The sequence below is a fragment of the Cyprinus carpio genome, chromosome A23 (assembly GCF_018340385.1).
Source record: "Cyprinus carpio isolate SPL01 chromosome A23, ASM1834038v1, whole genome shotgun sequence".
NCBI classification, from domain to species: domain Eukaryota; kingdom Metazoa; phylum Chordata; class Actinopteri; order Cypriniformes; family Cyprinidae; genus Cyprinus; species Cyprinus carpio.
The window spans coordinates 22,845,105-22,859,358 of record NC_056594.1 but is presented as its reverse complement, the minus strand read 5'-3'; the positions used below and the strand labels follow the sequence as shown (position 1 = coordinate 22,859,358).

The following is a 14,254-nucleotide window of genomic DNA, read 5'->3' as shown; positions in this document are numbered from 1 at the left end:
TCATTCTTCACAGAGCAGAACACAGAGCAGAATTCTCTATTTGGAAATTCTGATGAGGAAAAAACACCTTAGTTCTTAGGCCCAAACTGCAAAAATATGCATTTTTGATGTTGTTATATCTATGGCCAAAAATGAAGATAGTAATGTAAATCACTAAGATATTTATAACAGTATAGCAAAAATTATATAAATATCAGTCGTCACTCTGTATCTCCCAATAATATGTCTTAGTTAGATGATATATAAATGCTTAGTTTTATGATCAAAACATAATGCAATGCAGTACAATGATGATTGAGACATGAACAAATAAATAAAAATTGTCCGAGCAAGGGGTGTGTGTACACCCTGGAGGACCCCCCCCCCCCCCCACACCCCCCCTGAGTAATGGGTGGCATTTGGGATCATCCTACCAAATTTGGTGTTTCTAGGACTTACAGTTTTGGCTAGCAAGACACTTATAGGGCAAAATAATAATAATAATAATAATAATAATAAGACAATCAGTTCAAAATCAGTACAATAAAGTTGTGGAATCTTTAATGCTTGGACCCCTAAATATATGGGAATACAAGGGGACTTACCTTGAACGTGGTTTGCACTGACCAATAAGCCACCATTAATGACAGGTACAGAAACTGGTGCTTTAGAGCAACACAACACAAGAAAATAGTCATTTTAAGTGGAATTTGGTCTCCTCATATCTATAAATAAACACTATCCGTGTTAACTTGTGACCTGTGTTTACCTATTATGAAAATAAACCATAGCAGAACGCTGACTACATTTTATGGTTTATGATGTTAAAGAACATTTCATGACGTCTCAGACAAATGTACATTTGTGGCTACTGTGGTTTAATTATAAACGCTATCGTTAACTTATATTTACCATAGTAAAAGCATGGTACATTTTCTTTAGAGGCTGCTGACGTCTAATTACATGAATGTAACTTAACGTTGTTTCCACTTATTTTCTCGCAGCATTAATTTTATAATGTGACTTGATTTGAATGAAGTGTAAACGTATAAGATTATGCTTATGAGATTTTGCTTGTGAAAAGGTACAAAGTATTACATTTATATACAGATTTTTTTTATTACAGAATAAAGTTAATATTTCAAATACTTGTATAATCAAATAAAATACCAGCTAGTGCACGCAGATAACAAGTTAACACTTTTATAAAGTAATGTTTATACGCAGCATTTCAGCTAGCAGAATCTACGTTTACACTTCAAATCACGTTTCCAAAGTAATGCTACGAGAAAATAAGTGGAAACAACGTTGTTACATTGATGTAATGACACATCAGCAGCCTCTAAAGAAAATGTACCATTTTACTATGGTACATATAAGTTAACGATAGCGTTTATAATTAAACTACAGTAGCCACAAATGTACAGTTGTCTGAGACGTCATGAAATGTTCTTTAACATCATAAACCATAAAATGTAGTCAGAATTCTGCTATGGTTTATTTTCATAATAGGTAAACACAGGTCACAAGTTAACACGGTCACATTTCCTTGATTCAGCAGCTGCACAATGTGACGCCGAGAGTCCTGTCTTCAATCCAGAGATCTGTGTCTGAATCAGTGTAGATCGGTAGCTCGGTGGTTAAATACTGTCGTCTCGCGGCGCGCGCGTCTTTTAACGCGTGTTCGAAACCCGCGACAACACATACTTACTTTCTTTGTTTATTTTTTTGTTTATCCTACTTACTTCAGCCGCTACGGGCAATCATACCAATAACTTGTAATCTTTATAAGAATATCAAAATCATGCAATGAGCAAGTCTGCGTTTATTAGACAGCTTAATATCACGTCATTTGTGCTTTAAGAATCGGCGAATCTGCTGCGGTCGTTCCATCACATCTGGAGCGAAGACCTGAACCAGGAAGTTGGTCACCAGATAACACGGTAACCAGTTAAACCGTAACACCGGTCATAACAGCATCGAATATGTGCCTCTTTCTGCTAGTTATTTTCTCTCTCATCAGCGCCAGTAAGTATTTAGTAGTTGATACAGTTCTGGATCTATGTGTAAGTCTATTCGGTAATTATTAAAAGTGTAAATACATCTGACAGGTGCAGCTGAGTTTCGTCGATGCTCTCCCCAGTGGGTTAACGCCGGTCAAGTTAAAGTCAGCTGTAACAACACCCTGATCGCACAGCACTGTGATCCTGATCAGAGCTGTCGAAACACGAGCAAGCCCGGAGTCTCGCTAGAAAAGGACAGGGAGAGAGTATGCCTAACCATCACCAACTGCTCCTATGATTCATGGTCCTGCGAAGCACGGAGTTACATCGATGGAGAAGAATTTGGGGAGAATTTTACTGTCAGCCTGACGTGCAACCGTGAGTAATATAAAGATTCTTCCATTTCTTTTTGATTCTTCCATTTATGATTCTTTAGTGCATTTCAAATCGTGGCGTTTCACAGGTATAGAACTTTTGTCAAGGTGGCAACTGAAAAATACCAAATGAAGAGGTAAAGAAATAAAGCAATTAAGCGTTAAATAAACAAATAAAAAATATACAATGTAACACTGTTTTTATAAGTTCTCCAGAACGCCATTGGAAAATAAATAATTTTAAGGAATAAGAAAAATGTTTTACTCGCATTGTAACACATGAACCATCTTTGTATTTCCCCTTTCTTTAAAACGCCTATTAAAACACATCAGCCATAAGAGTAGCTACAATTAGAAATTTGCATATGCCTATATTAAACATCTAACTTTTATTAACAAAATGAATAAGACGGATATTGTAACCCAAATAAATAAGGTATTTTCCCTCTTTCAAAAACAAATGCTTAGTTTGCGGTTCATTGTTTTATTTTATTTTTATTTTTTAAATATAAACTGCAACAATAAAGACAAACTCGCTTATATTAAACAAAGAAATAAAACTTTTAATAACAAACGTGCGCTCTTGGCGAGTGGGGGTTCAATCTTCAACTGGCTGGCAGGAGCTGCCACTGACAGGTCGCGTGACCTGCCAGTGGCTGGCAGGGATAATCAGCCGTCAGTTGGGATCACAGCCATTTGGGCACTTTTTTTGTAATAAGTGTAACGGAGGCCAGCGAGTAGGTGCTGTGCAGGTAAACCTCACTCCCCTGATCTCAAGAGACGCACTAGCGACAGACGCTAGTGGCTGCACTCATTTAGCCTCCTTGTTAGCGCGTCCGCCTCCCATGCCGGAGACCGGGGTTCAAGGCCCACTCGGAGCGAGTACGAGGTGTGCCAGTGAGGCCACGGGAGAGAGGGGTAACATTGGTGCCGTGACCCAGAATGGGAGTGAGGTTTAGGGGGGTGAGTGTAACGGAGGCCAGCGAGTAGGTGCTGTGCAGGTAAACCTCACTCCCCTGATCTCAAGAGAGACGCACTAGCGACTGACGCTAGTGGCTGCAGTCATTTAGGCTCCTTGTTAGTGTGTCCGCCTCCCATGCCGGAGACCGGGGTTCGAGGCCCACTCAGAGCAAGTACGAGGTGTGGTGGTGAGGACCCGGGAGAGAGGGGTTACATAAGCCTCTATAAAATGTCAACAAATTAAAAGACTAGACCAGTATGCCTTAAGCCGTTCCATAGTTTAATGTGAAGTAGAGATGAATATTTAAGTCAAGTTCACGTAAAGTCTTCTCCCCGCTGCTGTCATTCTCCATTCAGCATTCAAACTGCATGTCGCGTTCGGTTACTTCAGTCAAAACAATGAAACTCTCTTCAAGAGTGCACAAGTGAGATTTAAAACTGTTAAAAGAAAAGGCTCAATAAAATATCACACAGATATAATACACTACGCAAACGCATCTGATATTTATATTCAGATAATTACACGCTGCTGTCCCTTCACAGTTCCTACTCTCATAAATTACTCGCAATGTATGTTGACTTTTAAACCTAAATATAAATGTTAAACAACAGATATTTCAGCACAATGAATGTTTTTGCGCTGAATATGGTCTCCCTCTCTGTGTTCTGTCTGTTTAACGCGCGCGCCCGCCGCTCTTTCAGTAAAGATTGCAACTTAACGCAGACTGTCAGGATGGGCCTTTATGCAAAAATGGAAGGCTTGCGTGAAGTTGGAGAAGGATATGACCGTTAACAAAAAGTTTTTTTTGTTTTTTTTCACCGAGGACGCACACACGTATCTGTAAAAGTGCCTGACAGGCAAGCCATTACGCTAATGCATCAGCTTGAAGCTTAAAGTAAAGATTTATCATGTTTTGGACAGCTTCGATCACATACTTTTCCTGCAGGAGCTCATTCGGTTTCCTCCAATATTTGTAGATGCATTTTGTCCATAGAAATGCATTATTCAGTGCTGTAATTTGATGCGACCGGCTGCAGTTGTACTTGCACTGTGGGCAGATCCGACAAATCGATAATGAGATTTGTTGTCGATGATTTTCATTATCGATAATAATCGATTTTATCGAATAGTTGTTGCAGCCCTAGTCCCATCAGGTAATGAAAAGTTGTACACACACTTGTGGTCTTCATCCTCACTTGAACAGTTGGGCCAAATACAGTAAATAGGTCATAGTGGTCAAGTGCAAAGACCGCAAGTTTGTATATTTGGACAAGGCATCCAAGTGCATTTGTGGTCTTGTGGACTTACAATGGCCGCCGTGTGTTCGTTAAGTCTACGAGACCGTAGGGCTCCCATTCGTCATTTTAGCGTTCACAAGGGTGCTCGTGAGTGCCCCCTTTGCAGCCACTATGCACCCTCGATGCGCACTTCTGGCGAGCTAATAGTCAAAAGTATTACGTCACGAAAGTGTGCACTGAGAGGAAGATTGCGAAGGTTTACGGTGCGATTTGGGACCGGGCCTATGACGACTCACAGTTTTGACTTGTCCAAATACCTACACTGTGTCTGAAATGACTCACTCATTAATCCCCACTGACACAGTTCTGGATCTAAGTGTAAGTATTCCGTAATTTATTCAAAGCGTTCTACATCTGACAGGTGCAGCTGAGGTGTCGCCAGCAACGACACAAGAGTTTCGTCGATACTTTCCCCAGTGGGTTAACGCCAGTCAAGTTCAAGTCAGCTGTAACAACACCCTGATCGCACAGCACTGTGATCCTGATCAGAGCTGTCGAAACACGAGTAAGCCCGGAGTCTCGCTGGAAAAGGACAGGGAGAGAGTATGCCTAACCATCACCAACTGCTCCTATGATTCGTGGTCCTGCGAAGCACGGAGTTACATCGATGGTGAAGAATTTGGGGAGAATGTTACCGTGAACGTGACGTGCAACCGTGAGTAATAAAAAGATTCTTCCATTTCTTTTTGATTCTTTAGTGCATTTCACTGATAATTTTGTCAAGGTGGCAGCTGAAAACGACCAAATGTTATTTATTTATTTATTTACTACCACACCGAGCTGACTGATTTCCTTGCATTCATTTTTAAAAACACTTTGTTTGTTCCTCTTGTTCTTTGAAGAACCTACCAGCACTTTGCTCAGTCCAGGCAAGTCACATTCAGAGCCTCCTGCAGCTGGGGTCACTGTGCCAATCATCATCTTGCTGTTAATCATCGTGCTGTTAATCATCGTGCTGATCATTATCGTGCTGATCATTATCGTGCTGATCATTATCGTGCTGATCATCATCGGGCTGATCATCATGCTTTGCATCTGTTACAAGAAGGTAAATATTTTCAGAGGCAAATAAAATCTTTGTTGGTGAAGAGCTTTAATAAAGGAATAGTTCACTTAAAAATGAAAATTATCATCTTTTACTCACGCTCAAGTTGTTCTTAACCTGCATGACTTTTTTTTTTTCTTCTGTGAACAACAAAACAAAACAGTGTGAATGTCAGGTTTGCTTTTTATGTATTAATGTGGATCAGGGACCCCAACTGCCAGTCTTCAAAAAGAACAACAAAAGTGCCTTTAATATACCATGATAATTCCCCAGAAAACCTTGTGCCATATTCCAGGTCTTCAGAAATCATATCAGCTTTACATGCGGAAATGGATGGAATTTTAAGTTATTTCCCCGTTGCTATAGCACCCAAATTCCTTTTGCATGTAGGCCTATTCAAAGATTGGCGATTGGTCATGACTGGTCATGGGACATGAGAAATAAAGGATTCAGAAGACTAGGAATATATTTCACTAGTTGAGTAGACTATTTTTTGTTATAGAGTCATACAGGTTTGGAATGACATGAGGGCGAGTAATTGATGAGAGCATGGTCTTTTTTTTTCTTTTTCTTTTTGGATCTCAGGTGATCTGAGATCTTGTATTATAGTTGCAGTCAAGAAAATAAACCTCTAAAACACTTAAAAAGACACAAACTGTTCATTGTCCAAAGCACTGAAAAGAGAACAACTGCAAGTGTATTGAGATGCATAAGAACATTTGTGATTATGCAAGAGATCAACAACTAAATCAGATTTTTAGTAATTTTTTTTAAACAAGATATTTGTATTTGCAGGTGAGGTGCTTCAGGAAAGGTTTTTTTTTTTTTTTTTTTTTTTTTTTTTTGGCATGTCAGAAAACTGCCTCAAGCCAAGGCTATGGCTCTGACATATGATTTTAGATGTTCTTCCTCACCAACTATTTTCATGAGAATGGAATGCTTGTGCATATTGTGAAAAGACACTTTTAACCATTTTTAGTGTTTTGTTTTTGACAAATTTGTTTAATTGCCATTGCAAATGAATAACACATATATATATATATATATATATATAATATAATATAGCATATCACAAGACTATGTTAATGAACTTTCTGTTTGGCCAATTTTTGGTTTGGCTTCGTGGAGCTGTAACATGATACTGACCTTGAAATAGTCATTCATGTAAAGTAAGGACCAGTTTTTGCACCTTTGAAGGGCACAGTGGGAAGAGTACATTGTAAATGAAAGTGAGCAAATATATCCCTTCACAAAGGGTCTTTCCACAAGGCCTTAAGCAACATATATACTTTGATGGTCACTTCAAGGAAGTCATTATGCGAAATCTGATCCTATTTGGCAAATTGGAGAGCCAGTCATAATCCAGCATTCAGTTTGTGGTATTTTATACACAAAGATGTATAGCACCTATTATACAAAGTGCTTTGCAAAATACATGAAATTAGTAAGGATTTATTTTTATTTTTTTTGCTGAATGATGCAGAGGAGATTTATTTTTAATTTTATTTAAAATATTGTTTCTGTATTCACTTGCAGAGGACTCCTAACGAAGTGCAGGACACTGAGTCGGAAGAGAGGCATAATTTCCTCGAATCAGAAAACGTGGTGTGAAGTATGTCAGACACTTACATTGTATTGTGATAGTTTTGTTATGAATCATTCATCTTTGTGGCACACTATTCAGGTAAAAGTTAATGTTATTAATGTCTTTACAGGTAATGATTAAGAAAACCGTGCTCCGGGAATACAACTTGGAGGACTCTTCTGCCACCTCAGTTCAAATATGATGTGCAATAGTTAAGTGACATCCTGGCATACAAGGCCGTCAACAGACCATTGTCTTGTTGTAGAGGTCTGCATGAGAGGTCATCCCACCTGTACTCGGCTATCAAAATCTGTGCCACACTGTTGGGTCAGATCCCATGGACGTGCCTTCGAACCTAGAACAGGGTTTTTCTACATTTCATGTTTACCTTTGAAACAAAGTCATGATAAGCTAAAGTACATTTTACTCTGTATAAGAGTGTCTTGCAAATACTTCTGTTTATATATACTGTGTATTACTGTATTATTAGTTTTGTAATCAGTATAGAGACAGTATTGTAATTTTGTGCCATCCTGAGGAGGAGGGCTTCCCTAGCTGAACATCTCTCAAGGTTTATGCCTCTTTAACTAAACCTTTTGGGGAGTTTTTTTCTTGCACTGTCACCTTTGGCTTCTTCACTGGGTGACACAAAGACCACAGTATGTATTTAAGAAGTGCTGCTTAAAATGTATTTGTAAATATTCTGTATTTTAGTTTATGGTGCTCTAAATTATCTTAATTAACTTAATGCTTGCACATTTGTATTGTAAAATAAAAATTATTGAAGAAAAATATTTTTTGTTGGATGATTGACTTGATATACGGACTAGATTTTCAAATTCTCAAGAAAATGTAATTATTTTACTATGAAGGTTGCAGGTGTGATAAACTTTTGTTTTATTGTGATACAAATGTTAAAGATTCTGCAAAAATATCAAAAATCTACTGATAAAAGGCTTAAATATACACATTTCTATCGCATTTAATTGTTAGTATTGTTCTGTTTGCCACTGGAGAATACAAACCACTAGACCACTTCCTGCTCCACTGGCACTGCTTTTCATTTTAAGGGTTTTAATTTCATTGAACTGCATTCTTTTGTAAAGAAAGATAGCTTTGATGTGAATTCTAAGATAACTCTGATATACAGTAATTTGAGACTTGTAGCTGGAAAAATGACTCCATTATTAAAGCTGCTTTGACACAACCAGTACAGTATAAAGCGTTATACAAATAAAGGTGACTTGACTCGTCACTAAAGCCCCATATGCATTCTACAGTACAGGTCAAAAGTTTGGAAACATTACTATTTTTAATGTTTTTGAAAGAAGTCTCTTCTGCTCATCAAGCCTGAATTTATTTGATCAAAAATACAGAAAAAAAACAGTAATATTGTGAAATATTATTACAACTTAAAATAAGTTTCCTATTTGAATATACTTTAAAAAAATAATTTATTCCTGTGATGCAAAGCTGAATTTTCAGCATCATTACTCCAGCCTTCAGTGTCACATGTAACATCCAGTCTATCACATGATCATTTAGAAATCATTCTAATATTCTGATTTATTATGAGTGTTGGAAACAGTTCTGTTGTCTAATATATTTGATGAATAAAAGGTTAAAAAGAACTGCATTTATTCAAAAAAAAAAAAAATTATCTAATAATATATATTCTAATAATATATTTTCTTTACTATCACTTTTTATCAATTTAACACATCCTTGCTGAATAAAAGTATTGATTTTATTTAAAAAAAGAAAGAAAAAAAAAATTACTGACCAGTAGTGTATATTGTTATTACAAAATATTTATATTTTAAAAACATAGCTTCTTTTTTTTTTTTTTTTTTTTTTTTTTTTACATTTTATTCATCAAAGTATCCTAAAAAAGTATCACGTTCTGAAAAAATTTTAAGCAGCAGAACTGTTTCCAACTTTGATAATGAATCATCATATTAGAATGATTTCTAAAGGATCATGTGATAATGATCTAAAAATTCAGCTTTGCATCACAGAAATAAATGATAATTTAAAGTATAATAAATTTAAAAACAATTACTTTAAATTGTAATATCACAATATTACATTTTTTTCTGTATTTTTGATCAAATAAATGCAGACTTGATGAGCAGAAGAAACTTCTTTCAAAAACATTAAAAATAGTAATGTTTCCAAACTTTTGACCTGTACTGTATATGACATGTTGGTTGGTCTCCACAAAAGTATCATCATCACACAGAAGAAGCAGCTCTTTTCTGAGATGAGCAGAACCTCAAATGTTCAATAAGAAATCCAACAGCGGTGATTCCCACCAGACCAGACAGAACCAGACGAACCAGAGCCTCAGTGACGCCACAATTATCCAGACAATCTGAAAGAGAAGAGACTTATTCATAAACATCTTCTGTGCCATTTAATGTCTTTGTCTGTGGATATACAGATGCTGCACAGAGGTCATTATGAATGTAGTTTGTGTGTCATACCTTCCTGTGGTGGGCAGATCTCTTTCTTGTGAAGACGGACGCTCTTATTGCTCACTGGATTCACAGCCGTGCAGCTGTAGGTCTCTGGATCATTATAATGAAGATCTAATGGTAAACTGAGGTTGATGCTGAGATCAGGATTGCTGTTCTGATTCACTATTTCACCCCCTTTATACCACGAGATGGACACGTCTTGACCATTTTTCACAGAGCAGACCACAGAGCAGAATTCTCTATTTGGAAATTCTGGAAAAAAGAAAAAAAAAATGAAATGGCCCAAACTGTTGTTTTATATGGCCAAAAATATTTATATAATTTTATAGCTTGAAATGTAACTTTTTGTAACTATCAATCAGACGAGAGTAGACGTAGTATATGTTTGCAAAATTTTTATCGTGTTGATCAAAACTTTGAGATTTGCATATCAAATATGATACAGGTTCTATAGGCGCTAAGTAACATCTCTGCATCAAAGTTTGATCTTCTTGGCCTGCTAAGATACGTTTAAATAAATATATGAGATAAATATATACAGATAAGACTGACCTACAGAATGATGTGCACTGACCAATGAGCCACCAGTGATGACAGGCACAGAAACCGGTGCTTTAAGGCAACAAAAAAATAAAAATAACATCAGAGGTGGCAAATTCAAGGCATATTGGGTTCTGGCCTCAAATAAAATCTTGGCCAGATTCACAAAAATATTTTTAAGAAAGAAGTTATGACATTTCTTAAGATAAATTGTATTAAGTTAGGAAATATTTTCTTTATAACATTTTTTTTCCCCTTAAGAAAATTAAAGGTTTTAGTGAATGTAGCCTATGGCGGTTCTTTCCCGAAGACTCATTGATCAGCATGAAAAACAGCTGCAGTTACCCCAACAAGCATACACAATATTTACTCATAATTTTTTTAATTTGCTACGTATTTTAATTATTTTGTACTGAATGCTTCTCGTAATTAAAAAATGAGGTCCATATTTCAGTCAATTTTTAGTTGTTACTACATGTCAAATTTAGTCACATCACACTTAAAATTTACATTATCAATATCAGATTTTATTGGTTATCGGCAAAAAAAACAATAAGACAAAAAAAGTAAAAAAATAAATAAAATAAAACCGTACAAATATGCCTTGTCCAAATACCCACACTCGTGGTCTTGGCCACTTGAGAGCGCATGCACGCGACAGGAAGTAAGTCCTGTAAGGTTTAGGGTGTGTCCGAAATCACATACTGCTTAGTAGGTACTATATTTGAATTTGAACGTACTACTCGACCGTTAGAAAAGTATGTTCTATATAGTTTGAATAAAATTCAGATGTACTACATCTGCCATGTTGACATTGTCACGTGACATACATCGTCACAACAGCGCGAAAATTTAAAGAGCCAACTCTACTGAAAGAACGGTGATGATGTTTTTCGTTATTCTTACCGCTTTTGTCTGTGTTTTTACGCCGTTTGAATTACCAGCTCAAAGCAGGTGTTGGTCAGCTGCTCGCAGATCAGGCCTTCATCGACAGCTTGCAAATCATTTACTAAATATACATTTAGCACGTAAATTTTAGTGTATCCCATCATGTATCATTTTGTGGAAATAAATCACAAGACTTTTTGCCACGATCATGAGAGGTCACGAAAACCTTTGCAGTTTAAGTTAAAGTACGCGTGAACCGAAAGTTTGCGACCGATTTTACTTCTGTATTTTGACGTACTTCCGAGAGAAACAGAATATTGAATGCGGAAAGCAGAGGGCGTGGTTTGTTTGTTTTTCTACTTTAAACTGAATGGATGTAGTAAAGTAGGCGACTTAACTGATATTCCTCCTTCCTCGAAATGCAAAAAATCAAGCCTTTTTGACCGCAACCAGGGTGTTTTGGGGATTGAAAATAGGGTTTCGGGAGAACCACATCCTAACACGCATCTCCTCGCCATTTCTGTTAGTTACGTGTTTTTTCCTTCACGCGCTGTCAACGCTCACGGGACACTGACAGTTGGAGGGGCGTGCTTAGGCCGGCTTAGGCTCATGCCTTAGGTCATACTGACGTCATCACAGAAGTTCCGTCGTTTTAGAGGGGAGGAGCATTCTCAGATTTGTATTAAAGATTACGAAGGAAAACTATTTTTTTTGTGGATTGACTTGTACGGAAGAATTGTTCACCACAAAAATTGCAATGTGCCCTAACAAAATAAATATAGTCAATTTTGATTTCATGTGTACTTTAAATATTAATAATAATTAGATATTACATATAATTTGGTAGTAAAACAAAGTGCTACATGTTTTATTGCTGCATAGATTAGTATATGTATTTTGTACAACATTTGGAACACCACAAATTAAAATTGTCATGTTATAGGGACTACTGAACAGACATTTAGAAGTTGATTTTAAAATGCAAAGTATTTAAAATTAAAATAAAACTATGTAAACATTAGTTAAGGCACTATGAACAAATATTGACGAGCAATGTATAATTAATATGTGATATTAATGTTTATATGTTTTAAAAGTGTTATATATAATATTATATATTTAAAAACTAACGGTTGATTAATCGGTCAGTGTGGTCCAGCCTAGCTATCAGTATCTATAAAATCCACTATCAGTCGACCTCTAGCACTCATGCACATCCCTTGTAGTAATATCAGTGTGATCTCATGAGCATTTGTGTGTTTTTACATAAAGTGTGGTTCTACCACACATACATTTACTCACATTTGCATAGACACTGAAATATACAATACTGACTCATTGACAGCATCTAAAATGTAAATTATTTACATATTATTCACACACACACTCAACAGACATTCATATTATGAATATTGAAATTGTGTAATTTAAATTTTGATTTTAATCACATTAAATGCAGTTTACTCATGTAGTACTTAGTATTAAATGATAAGATTTATTTGATGTCTATTTGACGTCTGCATTTACATCTACAAGACGAGTGTTTGTTCATCTGCAAAACATCTATACGACGTTCCCTATCAGATGTCCAATAGACGTTTAGAATAGATATCTGTGATTTAGAGTGTATGTAAAACTGACATCTTAAAGATGTCTATCAGAAGTTAGTACACAGCAGATGCTCTCCAGATGAAGAGATCTTTAACAGACCTCTTGCAGACGTACGTGTGCTATCTGGGGTAAGACCTTCGTTCAACTTTGGAACACAAATTGTTCAGTAATGCAACTGAAATGTTCCCAGGCCCAGAAAGTAAGGACAACGGCAGTAAGGACAACGGTAAAGCAGTCCATGGGATATCAGTGGTTTAACCAAAATTTTACAAAGCAATAAGAAAAGTTGTAGTGCACAAAGAAAACAAAAATATAGGGGTGTCCCCGACTAAGGAACTTCATAGTCGAATCGGAATTTTTGAATCTTGCCAATATTCGACTGATAGTCGAATCATATGTTTGGGGGCGGGGCAAAATACATTGAGTTAAGTCAGACATTCGACAGCCATAATTACTGTTCCCTTTCATAGGTCACTTCGATGCTGCGGTGACGTCACCGTATGGGAACACCTTTCGGTGTGACGAATGTCTGAAGCCCTATACCATCCCGCTAATTTTATTGGCCAAATAGCGATTGGCACCGCCTTACGCATGCGTACGCATAGTAGACCTGAGTGCCGTGCGCTCAGATTTCATTTCCTTCAGGAAAGCGAATCATCTGTGCCCTAAGGAAACCATCTCGCGTTCTCAGCGTTTTTTTCTTCGAGCAGTGTTCAACTCCTCTTCGCGGACGCGATGAGTCAACGAAAGGTAAGAGCCTTATAACGGGTTTATCACGGGGAGGCACTCATGAGAGGTTCATTTAGCAGCCTCTCTACATGTTCTCTCTGTGATAGCCTGCGGCTACAGTTCTGCGCTCGGGAGTGTATTTTCTCTAGGTCACCTCGCGTCTAACCCCCGCCGTTACGCTTCTGCGGTCGCCGAGGCGCCGCACGAGACGGTGGTTTGGGGCGATGTGCGCGGCTTGGACTATGAGGACAGTGATGTGCTGGAGTTTTTCCACTTCGCTCGCTCTCCCCCATTCTAGTGTGTTAAATCAGCAGATTTGCTTTTACAAACTATGTTTGTCCACCGCGGCTTCGAGTACGCTCTGGGTTCAATCCTCACGTTTCTCTCCCTCTGAGCCGACAGGAGAAACACACCTCCCCTTCCTCAGTGAGCTGTTGAATGTGGTTACCCGCGTGGTGGATAAACTAGCCCTACCTAGCCCCATGATCCGCTACCCTTCTTCACGGACCTCCACCAAGAGGTTTCGAGGTCCTGGAAGCAGCCTTAATCAGCGCACGTCACGAACGCAGCGGGTTTCGCCACCATTGCTGACATGGCAGAGCGCGGTTATACAGCGATGCCGCTGGTGGACGAACTCTCTAGCCGAACATATCGTGCTACCAAACATACTGCCCGAGCAGTGAACCGTCCTATGACAGGGATGTTAACGGTTGAGCGCCACCTTGGCTAATCTCGCCGACATTACCGAAAACCTGAGTTGG

General features: G+C 37.7%; 1 protein-coding gene across 1 annotated transcript; it reads left to right on the top strand.

The window, feature by feature from the left end:
• Window positions 1-1,722: 1,722 nt before the first annotated feature.
• LOC109109125 lies at window positions 1,723-8,018 on the top strand. Its single transcript, XM_019122244.2, has 6 exons — window positions 1,723-2,007; window positions 2,091-2,360; window positions 4,977-5,270; window positions 5,458-5,663; window positions 7,197-7,272; window positions 7,376-8,018. Exons 1-5 carry the CDS (start codon window positions 1,965-1,967, stop codon window positions 7,269-7,271), a joined length of 888 nt encoding a protein of 295 aa, XP_018977789.1. The 5' UTR covers window positions 1,723-1,964; the 3' UTR covers window position 7,272; window positions 7,376-8,018.
• Window positions 8,019-14,254: the final 6,236 nt, after the last annotated feature.

What these genes read in the sequence shown, in the direction of transcription:
- LOC109109125 (XM_019122244.2), top strand. Translation starts at nt 1,965, where the DNA reads ATGTGCCTCTTTCTGCTAGTTATTTTCTCTCTCATCAGCGCCA. An exon ending in TGTCAGCCTGACGTGCAACC is followed by an intron (nt 2,361 to 4,976) that starts GTGAGTAATATA and finishes TACATCTGACAG; the next exon opens with GTGCAGCTGAGGTGTCGCCA. An exon ending in TTTGCATCTGTTACAAGAAG is followed by an intron (nt 5,664 to 7,196) that starts GTAAATATTTTC and finishes ATTCACTTGCAG; the next exon opens with AGGACTCCTAACGAAGTGCA.